The sequence below is a fragment of the Electrophorus electricus genome, chromosome 26, assembly GCF_041902795.1.
Source record: "Electrophorus electricus isolate QZ-2024a chromosome 26, ASM4190279v1, whole genome shotgun sequence".
Lineage (NCBI taxonomy): Eukaryota > Metazoa > Chordata > Actinopteri > Gymnotiformes > Gymnotidae > Electrophorus > Electrophorus electricus.
In genome coordinates this window covers 11,318,098-11,334,273 of record NC_137522.1, presented here as the reverse complement: position 1 = coordinate 11,334,273, position 16,176 = coordinate 11,318,098, and the positions used below count along the sequence as shown (strand labels likewise).

Genomic DNA, 16,176 nt, shown 5'->3' with positions numbered 1-16,176 from the left:
ATGATTATCTATGCTCCATATTGTTTTAATAATATAAATTACAAAACTTTTTTAATGTATTTTCTAAAAACATAAAAAAAAAAACTTATGTATAACTTTACCATCATCCTGGTAAACTGAAGCTTTCGTGTCTTATTGGTCTAACTGTGAATCATGTGCATGGGGAGCTCTCTGTAGAGTAAGGGGAGGAATTATGGTGCATGCATCACATAACCCATCACATAAACCTGTATAAACCAATGCATGGCTTTCAGTGCACCGCACAGGTTTAGGGATATGGCTGAGAGGGGGTGTGGGAGAGAGTGTGTTTGGGTGTTGGAGTGGGTCTGGGTGTGTAAGTAAGTGGATCTGGGTGATGGTGGGGGGATGTCAGTGAATGGGAAACACACACATTTTGAGCAGCTTGTTAAAGGAGAAAATGAAGCTGCCACGTGCTTATCTCACCGAGGCAGGCAACTGACTTCCCACTGTTTCAAGCCCTCTTCCCTTTTGAACAAAAACACAAGGAGAGTCTGATAACCTAGCGGGGATGTTTGGGCAAAATGGTATGGACGTCAACACTGCTTCAATGACAAAAGGGAAGCAGAAATAAGATAAAGACAGTGGTTATGTCTGGCCTTACAAATGTAAGACCGCTGGCTACAGAAGGCCATAACACTTACTGTGCACGACTATAATAAAATGACCTTAACTGAAATATCTTTTCTTAACTGAAGTATATAAGGACTTTGTCTCTTAAAACCATCACTGCATATTGAATTTATTGTTAATATTACATGTCAAAGTGGGTATCACTGAAAACTCTCTGCTGTATAAACACTGCCGTGCTTTGCAGCATTTGCGAACAACCATCTCTGTTCTGCCTGTGGCGCTGGGGTCACTCACAGCTCGCTGGCGGTCGAGGAGTTGCGGGACATGGCCTTGGGTGAGAGCTCGAAGTCTGAGTCGGATCGGTACAGGAAGGACTCGCGCCGCTGGCTGTGAGGGTAGTTAGCCTGCAGCACCAGGCCCGAGCTGGGGCTGACCTGGGCATCCAGTGGGCGACCCCCCGCCAGGCCATTCTCCACATCGAAACTGCCATGACATGCAGAGAGAGACACACAGAGGCAGAGACAGTTTCACCACAAACTCCTTAAATATATTCTGCACTACAAAGAAACGAGGAGAAAAAAGTGGTCAGTAATCAAGTAGTATTCAAGGACAAGGAGAAAACAGCAGTGTCTCTATTTATATTATTATTTTAATTCATTCTGACTATATCAAAATGATGTGCTCTGCCATTTCATTCATGTGAGGTTACATTTGAAAGATACAGTTGAAAGATTCTGTATTTTCAGGCCAGCATATTGTACTCTACACACAGTGGAGGTAGGAGGTGAGATTTCTCCGCCCATGCTCCACTAACGTTACTGCTGCTGTACCACACGCCTCCCTTTAGCTCTTCGGCGGTCCAACAGAGGCAGCGACTGCTAAAGGAAGCGCTGGTGTTACATAAGCATCTCTGAATGAGGAGCCTCAATTCATAAGGAAAAGGAGCAGAGAGGCACTCAGGGTGCAGGGCTGCTGTCGCCAAGGTGATGCATACACCTGTGCGGCGAGGCCTAGTCAGGGCTCTCCGTAATAAGGAGTGGAGGTGGGGAGAGACAAGGAGCATCTCGGCCTGTCCTCTCCAGGAGCTTTCATCTGCCATTCAAGGAGAATTCTGAGGGAGCCATCCGCAGGGTGATGCGGGCGGCCACGCAGAGCCGGTGTGGACGTCACATGGCCAGTCTATGGAGGGCTATAAATAGAGTGTGGAGCTGCAGGGGTCACAGTCTCTCAGGTGAAACATGCTTCAGACCTGCGGCACAACGTGTCCCCCACCCTTCATGTACACCACCCGTATGCAGCTGCTGAAGAAATCAATGCTCTTATTTTATCCCTTATGTCGTGTTAAATACAAAAAAGAGTCACCAAGTCTTTTCTAATAAGTGCGTTCAGTGTGAGTGTATTGTTTCTAATAGCTCTGTTCGGTGTATTGTTTGTAACCGCTATGCTCAACATGAGTGTATTGCCAGGTTGTTGCTGTTTTTAAACTCAGAGATTAGGGCTGCCTTGAACAATTCGAATACTCCGGAGGTTAGGTCGTGATGTTGCTTTCAATTCGGTATTCTTACTTCTTAAACAAAACAAAACAAACAAACAAACAAAATCCTATTTGCGAATGTAACACAGACATTTTTTATATAGATATTTTATTGTTAATACACAGAAAATGTAAAACATGGAATATAAATAAATTACAGCCGGTTTAGGTTAATGCCTCATAAATTTACACCGTGCCCCGTTGCCTAGCTTCAGAGCACAGAGCAGCTTTCCATGCAGCCATTAACGCCAGCAAGGGCAATGTCATTAACGCCAGCGAGGCCAACGCCATTAACGCCAGCAAGGGCAATGTCATTAACGCCAGTGAGGCCAACGCCATTAACACCAGCAAGGGCAATGCCATTAACGCCAGTGAGGCCAACGCCATTAATGCCAGCAAGGGCAATGTCATTAATGCCAGTGAGGCCAACGCCATTAATGCCAGCGAGGGCAATGCCATTAACGCCAGCAAGGGCAATGTCATTAACGCCAGTGAGGCCAACGCCATTAACGCCAGCAAGGGCAATGTCATTAACGCCAGTGAGGCCAACGCCATTAATGCCAGCAAGGGCAATGTCATTAATGCCAGTGAGGCCAACGCCATTAATGCCAGCGAGGGCAATGCCATTAACGCCAGTGAAGACCAACACCATTAACGCCAGTGAGGCCAACGCCATTAACGCCAGCAAGGGCAATGTCATTAATGCCAGTGAGGCCAATGCCATTAACGCCAGCAAGGGCAATGTCATTAATGCCAGTGAGGCCAACGCCATTAATGCCAGCGAGGGCAATGCCATTAACGCCAGCAAGGGCAATGTCATTAACGCCAGTGAGGCCAACGCCATTAACGCCAGCAAGGGCAATGTCATTAACGCCAGTGAGGCCAACGCCATTAATGCCAGCAAGGGCAATGCCATTAACGCCAGTGAGGCCAACGCCATTAATGCCAGTGAAGACCAACACCATTAACGCCAGCGAGGGCCAAAGAGGCCCTCTTAAAATGGGCTACTGAAAAAAACTGGTGAGCACTGTTAAAAGTATTTTGTCCAGTTGTATGAGAGATAATGCTTTTGAAGCATAATTTTTTTTGGTTATTTCAAATTCTGCATTATTCCACCTTTTAATTTATTTATTTTTAACCCCATTTAGCTAATTTAGCCCACGTTGACATACCACAGGATCGGAATGTCATCTTAGTGAAGGAGAGAGGTCCCTATTACAAACCCTAATGGGAATATGGCTGAGTGGATTCCCTAAGGAGTGTTGGCACATACGACTGGATGCGACTGGATCCTAAAAGGTGCACTAAGGGCTTTTTGACAGTCAGAGCAAGCCAGGCAGTGGATTAGACTGAGCATTTGTTCTAACAAACCTGCTTGTTATGTAGGACTTCAGTATGTTGCAAGAATTAAACATCAGTAAAAAGTTATAATGCTAAAAATAAGTGTGTGCATAGTTTGCAGAGAATCACATTATATCTATGTAGTCCACTAAAATTCAAATTTGCAGAAAGGTCTGGAAAAGGTTTCTATCTAAACAGATTTAAAATGAACATGACGTGTTAATGTTGGTCTGTGAGCACTGTGGTCAAGTTATGAATGAAGTTAGAACTAAATGTTCTCTGAAGTCATAGGAAGTCACATGTCTCCTTCCTATAGTTGCTGTGCTAATCGCATACTCTTAACATACGCTACATAGAAACAGAAGACCAAATTACATGTAACTCTGCTGGAACTGAAAGAAGTGCAACTTTAGCATCACCCAATGGCTTTTTAATTCTAGGTTTTTCTTGAGCAGAGATGTGAATGCGTGCTGTGTGTTGCTCTCACTTCCTTTCCCACTGCTACAGGTTGGCTGTCTGAGGTCGGCGACAGAAACTCCTGCTCTCATCTCTCTCAGAGTCAGATGTTATCATTAAAGGACAACTTCCAGAGAGCCACAGAGAGCTGTTACAGGAAAAGAAACAGAGAGAAAGGAAACAAATCCACCTCTTTTAAAAAAAACTTATGCTGTAACAAAGCACCCATAGTAAATAAAGTTTGTATATATTTATTCCCATGGGTCTAGTGGTCTGGCCACAAAGTGGTCCACACCCATCTTAGTCGCAAAAAGTGTAGGGTGACACCATGGCTTTTCGGTTGAGGCCTGTGAAGCTACACTGTGTCCTGCACATCATCTACTGCGTGTAGGCAAGCTTTAACAGATCAGGAAACATGAACTCATTTTTAATATGGCCCACCTACAGAAAGCATACCAAATTAACTTTGTGTAATGCAGAGGACGTCTGGGAGAACATTTTACACAAATACTATTTGTATATAGTGTTAATGAATGTACTGTCGGTATGAATCGTATATACGAAATATCCAAGAACAGCTAAGAAAATTAAATTCACATGATTTTTGCTGTTCACTATAACCTTCCATAAAAGTTGAAGGGCAAAGTGCAAGATAAATGGATGTGTGACAATTATAATAAAAATAATTGTCCACACTCAAGTCCCCCTTAGTAAGAGCTGGGAGAAAAAGAAACTCTCTCTGCAGGTTTGTTTTAAAGCGGGGCTTTTTTCTAGAGAAGGGATTTTCAGCATGGCCATATGTATTACTGCAATAACACTTTTTAATCTTGAATATATATATATATATATATATATATATATATATATATATATATATATATATATATATATATACACACACACACATATATATATATATATATATATGAATATAGAATATATATATATATATATATATATATATATATATATATATATATATATATATATATATATATATATATATATATATATATAGAAGAATATTGAATAGATATTGAATGTGTATATATATATATAAAAGAGACTAAGTCTCTTACCCTCCCTGCCCACACACGTCATCAACACACCAGACATGCAAGTCTGAACATGTGCCAAATGTACAGACAGGTCTGCAGTATGCCATTGATGAACATTCCAAAGGGTTTTGCCATCAGTGTTTGGGCTAAACATGATGTGCTCTCGGTGCAAAGGCTTCAGGCCTTTCTTCTTACTGCCATGGAGGAAACACAGCAGGAGAAGAAAAGAAAGCAAGAAAGACTTTGTGATCGCTAGAGCATAAAGGCACCATAAATGACCATAATGTCACAAATAGATACCATACAAAATTTGGCCAGCACATTTTCTGGCAGTCTGTCCACGCAGATGCTATCAGATATGCTATCCAGCCTGTAGCAGAACTAGGTAAGAGTACCCCACCCCCACCCCCCCACCCCACAAACTGCAAGTTGTCCAGCCTTGGCTATAGGGCTGAGTGAGTGCTGATTGGAACGCAGGACTATCTGCTGGCTAAGACCAGCAGACCTTTCCTTGATGGACCGAGACCAGGTGTTGTCCTGGAACAGGCCTCAGGCGGTGCGCTCACTGTTCTGACATGACCGGCAATTCTCCCTCGCAAATCTGTCAGAGGATCGTTCCCATGGCTGACGCACTGTGTGTCTCCTATTTTAGGCCATGTGTCTTTATTATCTTCAGCTGGACTATCCTACCTTCATCCACACCATGATCTATGGGGGGAATATGGCACCAAGGCTCTTGCTGTGTTCAGTCCCTGTGCTCAGCTTTAGACATGCCTGACAGGTGGGGCATGAGGGAAGGACCAAAACATTTACAATTAAATTTGCCAGACATGAGTTATGACTCCTGCAAAGCAAATGCTTTTTTGTTTTAGTTTCGCTGGCCCATTTGGTGGGCCAGTTGACTGTCAGTGCGGGGGTGGGGGGTCAGCATGTGTGTGCAGTAGCTATCTAGGGATCTAGCTCTTTACCCTGTTTACTGTTTACCTATTAATTGTGCAATTAGGTAAATTGCTGTATGGCTGGATTACATCCAAAAGGGCCAGTCAAAACCCCAAAAAGTTAAAGTAATCTTATTTTCTCAAGGGTAATATTATAGACATTTTTATATAAGAGGCCAGCACCCCATTGTCGAAATTGACCAAAGGATCTAAGGGACTTCATGCTTAACACATGTTGTTAGCTATAACTATAACTAACAATTTCCAAGTACAAAGCTGACTGATATTTTGGCACTCTATGCAGCAGATAACTTGAAGATACCAGGCCTCTAGGAACGTGATGATTTAGAGACTTGCATGAAAAATCTGCGTAGTGAAGGGCAGTCCAGTAAATCACAAATACTACCTAAAGGACTGGTTTAGCTAAAGTGGCCCATTTTGCCAATATGGGGCTACAGTAGTCATTTCCAAAGACAGCACTGCCGAGAGACTCATTATGAACAGCCTTCATGCACCAGCTGCGTCTGTTAAGGAAGAGATGGGATGTCGCAATCGATGGGCTCTCTGTTAGTGGTCTTAGTGGCCTGCTGTGCCGAGCGTGGCCTAATTGATGGTGGCGCCTCTCAAAAGTGAGAAATGCGTACGAGGACTCGTCTGTTATCTCCCATGCGAGCTGTACTCTGGAGCTCCACCCCCCTCCCAGACGCACCCTCTCCCTGCCGCCGGACTCCATCGAGCCTTGGGCAGATCCGGCCTTTATTTGGATGGCTGGATCGATCTAGGTAGGGCAGTGTGCGCGCGGATTGCCAGCCAAGGGCAATTAGGCAGTGAGACGCCAAGCTCGGCGCACAGGCCCGGGGTGGGGGGTAGGGGCAGGATGGAGACGGGGTGGGGGCAGGCCTTTGATCGTGGGGGCAGATGTGGGTTTCACGGGGACATTTCAATAAGCGAGTGATTGGGCCCTGGGGCGATGCACGCTCTACCACTTCCTCTTCCAATCAAGCAATTATGCAGCAGGAGTGAACAGTAAGGGCTCCCAGTGCTCCACCAAGCTGGCCGCCTCCATCAGACCTGCCCTCTGGTTAGCGTCAGCCTGAGGAGAGTGGTCCTAATGCTAGATTCAGAAGAATGCCTAAGACAGACACTGGACGTGCGTGCGCTGCACACACACACACTTCTTTAAAGCCCTTGAAAATAAGCTGTGACCACAGACGCCTGTGTCGCCGTGCACAGCCCAGGGTTTGACGTCACTTGCGGCTCATTTTGCACTCTCGTCAGAGATAAATGAGAACAGCGGTGTTTGATGTATATGAGATAACAGGCTGAGGTCTAAACACCGACGCTGTATTGTGTTTCCCATTAACTCCGACTCAAAAAACAGGCTCGATTCCAAAGTCAGTGACCCATCTGGCTATTGGAGGTGGAATATTTCGGTTGAGATTGAGGCCATGCACCTTGTTCGGTTTCAGTGCGAGTATCCAGAGTCCTGCTCGTGTTTCACATGCCACTTTTCTATGGGAAGCTACTTTACAGACAGCCAGGGGCTCCCTTTAACCAGCTGCACCAAATGAAAGCTGTACATTTGCTAAAGAAAAGTGCCCATAGATATGGCGAACTGGTGTCGATGCGAAACCGCAAATGTTAAAAAGTCAATTCCTGGTGTTTAGTCCACTGGTTTCCTGCTATTGAAAACACACAATCACTCTGCTTTTCGGAGGAATCCTTTTTTTGTGTAATGTGGATATAGCCGTCTTCAACAACAGGAAATGACGCAACTCCATTTAGGAGAGCTGTGAAGTTTGCGAGATGACACGGTGAATCACATTGGGGTTTACTGTAAGTAAAGCACACTATAAACTATGGTGCAATGTTTCTAAAAGAAGAGTTGAGGCACGTGGGTGTTTCTTAGGACAGAAAGTTACAGAAACAAATACAACCCAGCTAGCTGTTGCAACTTCATGATGCTGATTCTTTCTGCCAACTGTCCATTATATCAAATTATAGGAACTGAGGTGGTAAGGAAAAGCAGTACTTTCCGAAGAAGAAATAAAATTTTGTTTATGGGCCTTCTAATGCCCCATTCTAACGCTCCATTTCAGCGAACACCCCTGGACTCCAAACAACAAAAGTCTCCGTCCTTGTGTCAAGCTTACTTTTTACACTTGCTTAAATAGGTCGCCAGGAGAGACCTTCCATTTGTCATGAAACAGAGTCTGAACTGAGATACATTGTGACACAGATCCACGCCATGCATTGTCCTGCTGTTCATGGTGTTGTTTACCTGCTTAGCTTAAGCATTAACATCCAACAGTCGAGTGATCTAGACCCTTAATCCAAGTTTTCATAAACCAGGAAAAACTGGCCCAAGAAAGAGAATACCAGATGGACATTGATTGTATGGAGAGGAAGACTGAGGACTGCAGAACCGGTTCGAAATAGCAGGATACGTCTCACTTCCTGCTTGTCCCTGAGGTCTACCATTATTATCTTCTCAGATCAACAGGGTATAGCTTGTTATAGATCTGCTGTTCCACAAAGGTGTCTGAGTGCTTGCCATTATAGTATGTGTTGTATGTACTCACAGTGTCCTGTATACACATGCAGGGACCTACAAGCTAAACTGAACCTGACAAAAACAATCATTGCAAACCACACAATAATCAACATAAACACACCTTCAACAAGTGTTTGTTATTGCTTTTCTAAACTTACAAGACATTTTTTAACATGAAGTTTTCTTGAATACTGTTTGCAGTTTGCAATATCAATATCAATACTCTATCTTTCCGCTGGACTTAATGGAATTCTGCATACAGGACATGCATTTTAACTTAACTAAACTGAAATGTACACAGTATGTGCTTGGTAATGGGGAAAAAATTGAAGTCGCAGACAACAGTGTTCTCTGGAACAGCGGGTAATGTGTCTGACCCTGGACTCCACCTGCACAGTTCAGCCATGAACTTTTTCAGTTTAATACTCTATGCATGAGGTGGAGAACTTTGCTTCCTGAAATTCTACATGCAACACACACACACACACACACACACACACACACACACACACACACACACACACCCCACACCACATCTTAATCACGGCAAGGCATCATTCAACAGCAACCAGCGCAGCACCAGGTGCCACTGTGAAGACATCATCTGACACGCCAGGAACACGCGTCGCTGGCGGCTTTTCAAAAAAGCTTGCCTTCCTGGCTCTGTGAAAGGGAGGTAGTGAAGGGAATTACCGCCTGCGTCTCTGCACGATGTCGATCGGCCAGTTGACCGCGCACGCTGACCCGCAGATGTTCCCGTTCCACACTTTGAAGGCCCGGTCGGCAGGGGGAAGGAAGCCACAGTTGGTCGGCAAGCTCATGGTTCCCTCTCTCTCTCTCTCTCTCTCTCTCTCCCTCTCTCCCTCTCTCTCTCTCGCTCTCTCTCTCTCTCTCTCTCACTGTCACTTCCCTCACTTGCTTTGTTCTCCACTCGCACTCTTCACCTATTCCTCTCGTGCGCCCATGGCCTCTCGAAGCCGCGTGCACTTCCCATCGCGGACGACTCACGAAAGACAGATGGGCGACTTGGGTGAAAGCCGTGCGAGTAACCGGATCCTGGCGAGTTGGTGCGCAACCCTCGGAGCCGCACGCCGCGCTCGGTTTCAGCGCTCATCCCTCCTCGGGGAGAAAACAGGTTGAGACGGTCGTGCTCCTCCAGCTGTGCTTGGTTGGCTTGGAGCTGTGTCACATGATTTGCTTTTCTGTTGTTTGTTTTTTCTTCGGCTTCTTCTCCTTCCTGAAGAAAAAAGAGTCTTGGTGTGATTCCTGTGGTCAGACTAGTGTGCCGAAAGTTCAAGTCGGTGCATGGTTTATGTGTGCCGAAAGAGTCGTGAGCTTTTCTGAGAGAGAGAGAGAGAGAGAGAACTAACGGTGCTGGAAAGGAGGCAGAGAGCAAGCGAAAACCCTGCCGGCTTCTCTTTCAGCCACTTCTCTTCCTGTGCTGCTGCACGGATCCATGGTGCTGTTGATCTTCCTAACCCTTCGAGCTCTTTCCCCTTCTCTCTCCCTCTCTCTCTCTCTCTCTCTCTCTCTCTCTCTCTCCCTCTCTCTCTCTCTCTCTCCTGCTTGACTTTCTGCTGTCGGTCCTCACCTCCCTTCTTGTCCACTCACAGCTCCAGCTCTCTGTGACAGCTGACCTCATACGCGAATGAAGCGCCTCGCCAGCATGCACACCCGATATAGAATGCCCGCGCGCGCGTGTGCGTGTGCGGGTGTGCGTGTCTGCGTGTTTTTGGCTGTGTGCACGTGTGTTCTTGTGTTCTTGAACAAGTGCCAGTTGAGAAGTGAGGTCACAGCACCGAAGCAGGGGGTGGGTGTGGTGGTGGGGGGGTAGACCCACAGGATGAGTGGCTCCAGCCTTCCTGGAATGTCTCCAACATTAACTCTTTGTGGAAGAAAGATCCCTCCCCACTCTACTTATAAAAAAAAGAAAACACGGCAATATAATCATGCTCCCAGTCATACTATCTACCATCACACATATATACAGCACGACTACCCTTCTCACCATACCGCCCCAAAAAATCACCTTAGGAAATGACCAGCTGCTTAACTTTGATCAGTCATCAACTGATAGTTAAAATAAAAACTACACCCTAAGCACCAATACGGGTCACCTTCATCCTAGGCTGAGATACGCATGAAATCAGTGCCTGGTACAGGGCTGACTCTGAACACTGACTGGTTGCTTAATTACCCCACTGCACTTTAGCTCCCCAGTTCCCCCCAGGGCTGAACAGGATCTCTGCTTAAATTAGGATAAATATTTGCTTAGTCAGAGGTGTGAGAGGGGGCTTAAAGGGGTGCCTTTCTCCCCAACTGCTCACAGTCAACCACATACTGGACAGGGGTGTGACCCCCTTGAGAAGGATTCCAGATTCATATGGAAAATGCATACCGGCAGACAAATGGGCATGCATAAAAATATGCCCACAGACACACACACACACACACACACACACACACACACACACACACACACACACACACACACACACACACACACACACACACACACACACTCACACACTCACATAAGCATGCATGTGCACACACTGGTCGTAGCGTTCTAGGTCATTTACCAGTGCTGTGCTACTGATGTTTCCATTTCAGAACCTGTACTTTAGAAAGCTTTAGACGGCATGCTGGATTCATACGGTTTATGTGACATGGAGCGCTCTTCTGTGCAGTAGAAGGTTATCTTCTTCCTGTCTAAAGACTTCATGTGGGCTTTACACAATGTCTTTAGGCTTGTTGGGAGCTTTTACTTTTAGACTTAGAAGCTCGAGGAATTAGAACTCCTCTAGAGGTTAATCAGTTACTTCATAAATACTGCGGTTTTAATAGTTCAGTGGACTGAGAGGATGAAAAGGTGAAACTAAATGCCATACAGCTTACGAATCATTCTGAAAAAAGACATTAAGAAGTTGAGTCATTACTGGTACGTGTGTTCTGGATTTACCAAATGCCCTGGACTGCTATTATAAGATGTCCTGAGCAACAGCAAATTTAGCGAGTGCATTCAGCTTTGTGTGAGTATATGCAACAGAACAGATTCAAATGTGGTCTGCTCTGCAGGACTGCGCTGTCCAGTGAAACAAGGGGGAGTACAGCAGCTTTCCTGGCTAAGGGAACAGCACCACCTAGTGTGAACTACTGAGGTCAGTAACTTGCAGTGTGTTGCAATGATTCATAGGCTGACCCTGCAGCTCTGAAAAACAGAACAGATTTAAAATAATAAATGCATCTGAAGTTTAACAACCCTGGCTGGTGCCAAAGATGCTTTATTTAAATAAAATTCTTTCCAAAAGTCCTCAGTGAGATATAAAGTAATATAGACCTTTTCAACTCAATCTAAAATGATAATTTTTTACATTCAATTCAATTTATTTATTTTGCACAGATACCAAAGATTCCTAGTTAGACTCCCTTAAAGATTTCCTGAATTCTTTCAGAGAGACTGCTCAGATGAATTATAGCAACAACGAAAACTCGAGCATTAACAAATCCACTTTACCGTGAGCTGTACTCCTGTTTGAACCTATCACAAGCAGTTCATAAAGAGAGATATTATCTTATCTTATTGGTCTAAAGATCGCTGAAAAAACTCACTGCATTCACTGACATTTACAAGTCTGCAGTATATATATTTAAAGTCTTTTAGACAAATGAAATATGTACATCTCACTTTTGGTTGTTCAGAGACAAATGCGATGTTATTGAACTCATAGCAATGCACAGATTAGGGTTGGGTTTCTTACAAAGCCATTAAACACAGAGCACACTGATTAGAACTGCTTCACGTGACGTCACACCAGTCTTATCGGCTAGGATGAGGCTATAAACTTGGTGGAAGATATCACAGTTGAACCACATATACCATAACACAGTGAAGCCTAACAGATCAAGGTCAGGGAGATGACCATAAGAAGGTTCCTCGAAATGCGCTGCTTGAAAAAAGGTGCCCGGCGGGGAGCCCAGAACGTCTCCTGTGCCGTGATGCCCCCACCTCACCCATGCCCCGCTCAATGCCCTGCTGGGCAGAGCCCCCACTCTAGCTGTGCTTGGGCCAAACGCCACCTAGTGTGTGGCTACACACATACACCCAAACACTCTTGTCTACTAAAAAAAGAATTGTTATTGTAGTTTAGCCTGCCTCTGTACATATGGGGTATGTGTGAGTCCATATTATATGTGTATGTGTGAATATATACTGTATATGTATGGCTATGTGTGAGTATATACTGTATGTGTAAGTACACACTGTATATGTGTATGTCTGAGTGCATACTCTATATTTGCGGGTATATGTGAGTACATACTGAATATTTGTATATTTGTGTATGTGTGTGTGTGTGTGTGTGTGTGTGTGTGTATGTGTGTGTGTGTGAGTAAAAAGTGTACAATCATGAGATTCTATATTCAAGCACCTGGGAGTAGAAAACAGACTATAGTTTACAGTTCAACCTGAAGGGTTTACCCAGACAAAATGCAATAATTCCAGCTCCTGGACTGTAAAGACAGCCCAAATTAAGCACAAAATAGACTGCCATTAAGCGTTCTCAAACGCTTCCACTCAAGGTCAGTATTTATGGATATGGCTCTATAGCGATCCTCTCAGACTGTATACTTGTGTATACTTCTCACGTGTGCACATCACTGGCATGTTGCGTGGTAAAACTTATATAAACATGACCATGCAAGACAGTAGAAATAAAAACAAAACAAAACATGATTTGTTCACTGGGCAGTGAATGGAAGGTCAGCTCTGCAGTGTCTAGGGATAGGAAGTTGACGCAGGCACACGCCGTAATCAGACTGCTGCTTGCACTCTGGGAACTGTTCCAGACTCTGGTTGTTATTTTTGGGACAAGTCACATACTTCGTTATCTTTTTATTAATCGTCTCTCTCCTTATTTTCCAGCACATGCTAAGATCATATATCTTTGTTGTGTACACGGTTTCATAGAGAATCAAAGAATAGCATACATACACAAGTGATGGAATGTCTTTTAATTAAGGATATTTTCTTCTAAGTTTATTAAAAAAAAAATTCAATTTGATGGATAATAAGCATATGTTGGACCTACTATTGCAGTTGTTTTCTGGTTTGCAATAATTTGTCACATAAAATGTTAAACCAACAATGTAAGCCGAAGTGTAGAATCTCCAACAGACTGAACACTTAAAGCTCCTCCTTGCTTGGCAATACACTCTGGCCAGGACCTCGGGGAATTAGGAAACACTCTAGCAATACACTCTGGCCAGGACCTCAGGGAATTAGGAAACCCTCCCCCTGGCTTTGATTCTAAGCTTGATCATTTCAAAACGTGACCCTCATCCCCCGAACACAGTGTATTTGCATTTGTCCAGTATGGTAAGTTTCACCATATAGTTTGTTAACAACCTGAGTGTCTGTAGACCATCTGCTGGGGACGGTCCAAATAAAGAGTGAGCTGATGTTCCGAATAATTTTTATCTGATGGAAGGGCACCCCAGCAGCAGAGATCTTTATAAGGAGAGAGTCGAGCCCTGAAGCAGCAGGATGGTGAGATCTTCTGTCAGCCACAGAGGAGGCTGCTGCCTCTCATCGAAGGGTGACTGAGAGTTCCATCTCCCTGCCAGAATGACAGGGCCCACTGTGGGAATCTGAGCTGGAACCTTAGGAGCCTCTGGAGAGAAGCTTGGACTGAGGGCAGATGGCCTGTCCAGAAATGTTCGGTCAACCCTCGTCACATTGATGTTGACTTCGAGCGTGGAGCGTGAAGCCTGGCCCGTAAGCAGCAGAACTACGAGGCATCCTAGGATCCTCTCTGCTGCCTGAACATCTTTACTGCTGCTAATTGCTCTGCTGTAAGGTCGTTACAGGCGGATTTCGGAGGCTGCTGCCCTTCTTCCTCTGGCGGCACTGACACTGTCGCGTCCCGCAGGCAGGGGATTAGATTCCAGCCTCTTAAAACACAGCCCTGCATGCTTTGAAGGCTCCGGCACTGATATGTTCATGTGCCTGTGACATCAGCACATCTGGAAGAGATTAGAGATGGAAACTGGGCCTGGTGGGGGAGAGCAGACCTGCCTTACTCTAAAAAAGGCCATGTCTAATAATAACTCCGCTGGGCACGTCCAGTTTTATTACTACAACTGCCTCTTTTGCTTTAGTAATAACAAGGAGAGGCTGTGTCTTAGTCACTCCCTGCAGTTCCACAATCGGCGCACTTTGAGGATTGACTTTAAACAGCTAAACTGCTGCACTTAGAAAGAACAGCGGGCTTTGGGTTTAGTTTAAATTTAAACCTTTTCCGGACTCAGTGCACCTGTTTCATCAGGCTATTATAAAAGCCTTCTTAAGAAATGATGAAAGGATGTTTTGCCGCAAAGAATTAACAATTTAGAGGCTGGAGTTAAAATGTGTGAAAAGGTTACTAATAATGCTCATTGGTGAAAACATACTGGAAAAGGCCTGATAGGCTGGCAAAGGTTTTCTTATGCAACCTATAGAAACATTCTTTAGCATCAAATTTGCAATTGTTTTTTGCAAATCTTCAGGATTTGCATAATTTTTAACATGCAAATGCAGCACTATCGCAATTTGGGTAATCCACAGGACACTGTGCCTTGTGTCAAATAATGTGAGCTGCAGTGCACTGGATATTGACTCTGACATCATTGCTGTTCTGTTGTGCCAGGCTGACAGTGGGACCATGATGTTTTCATCCCAACCAAACCCCTCCCCCAACAAAGCCAACCTCACACACACACACACACACACACACACACACACACACACACACACACACACACACACACACACACACAAAGACAAACACACACACACACACAAAAGCAGTTCTAAAAGCAGCAGTGCACAAATCTCCTCATTAGTTTAGATGTCAGTATGCCCACAAGAATAAATAAACAAAGCCCAAACTGTAGGGGAACAGGAACACAGCAGCTGCCGTGACGCCACAGGTTATTTGCACTTTTTTGCCTCTCATTGAGAAACATCTGCCGCAGGGCCATGGTTCGTGACAAGCCTCGATATGCCTGCCACTCTTTCAATGTGTCAGTGTCAGACTTCTGTTTGTCTTGTCTACAGTCTCTGAGACCACACTCACACTCCCTTCCACTAAAAGAAGAGCAGAACAGGAGTGCGACTGGTCATGAGCTTTCACATGCCCCTGTCCATTTGACCACAAAACACCGCTTGAAAAACAACAAGCCTGCTGCAGCAAACAGTAAACATTAGCAGTGCAGGGGGTAGCCAGTGAAGCCATTTAAGAAAGAAACAAACAAAACGAAACCTACCCGATGCAGGAGTGCCTTCTCCGACCTGAACCAAAGCTGAAGAGTGAGCTCCTGCGAGGTAAGCGGTGGTCTTTGTGCATGGTGTCAGACTGTGGGACAGACCCTTTACTGTGTGCACAGCTTCAGCTTGCACATGGCAGCCTGAGAGTGTCGAAGGCACATTTTCAGGGGACTGATCTTGATCAGCCCTAAAGCAAGAAGTTGGATTACCCAGGCATGGCGGGGGTGGGGTGGGGCTGAGGGGAGGGGCAAGGGGGTTAGGATTAGTAAGAAGAGGTGTGGCTGGGAAGCTTCAGTCCAGTCAGGTAAGGAGTCCGTGGTCTGAGGTGCCACTGAAAGTGGCCCGACCGTGGGGAGGGCCTGCGACACTCCGAGCCCTGCACTCCGATCGTCAGCGTT

The 16,176-nt window shown here is 45.0% G+C and overlaps 1 protein-coding gene across 6 annotated transcripts in view; it reads right to left on the bottom strand.

The window, feature by feature from the left end:
* Positions 1–16,176, bottom strand: part of LOC113581896 (3',5'-cyclic-AMP phosphodiesterase 4C-like) — a 44,639-nt gene that overhangs the window by 10,763 nt on the left and 17,700 nt on the right. The window contains exons 1-4 of one of the 6 annotated variants that reach the window (XM_027017342.3): positions 9,166–10,142; positions 3,954–4,070; positions 886–1,074; positions 445–486 (exon numbers count right to left, since the gene is read on the bottom strand). In XM_027017342.3, the coding sequence (XP_026873143.2) occupies positions 445–486; positions 886–917 (74 nt within the window). In that variant the 5' untranslated portion in view covers positions 918–1,074; positions 3,954–4,070; positions 9,166–10,142. Of the gene's footprint in view, positions 1–444; positions 487–885; positions 1,075–3,953; positions 4,071–9,165; positions 10,143–15,777; positions 15,981–16,176 lie in introns of those variants that run through there. The other 5 variants (XM_027017341.3, XM_035523143.2, XM_081708508.1 and 2 more) reach the window with 5 other exon arrangements.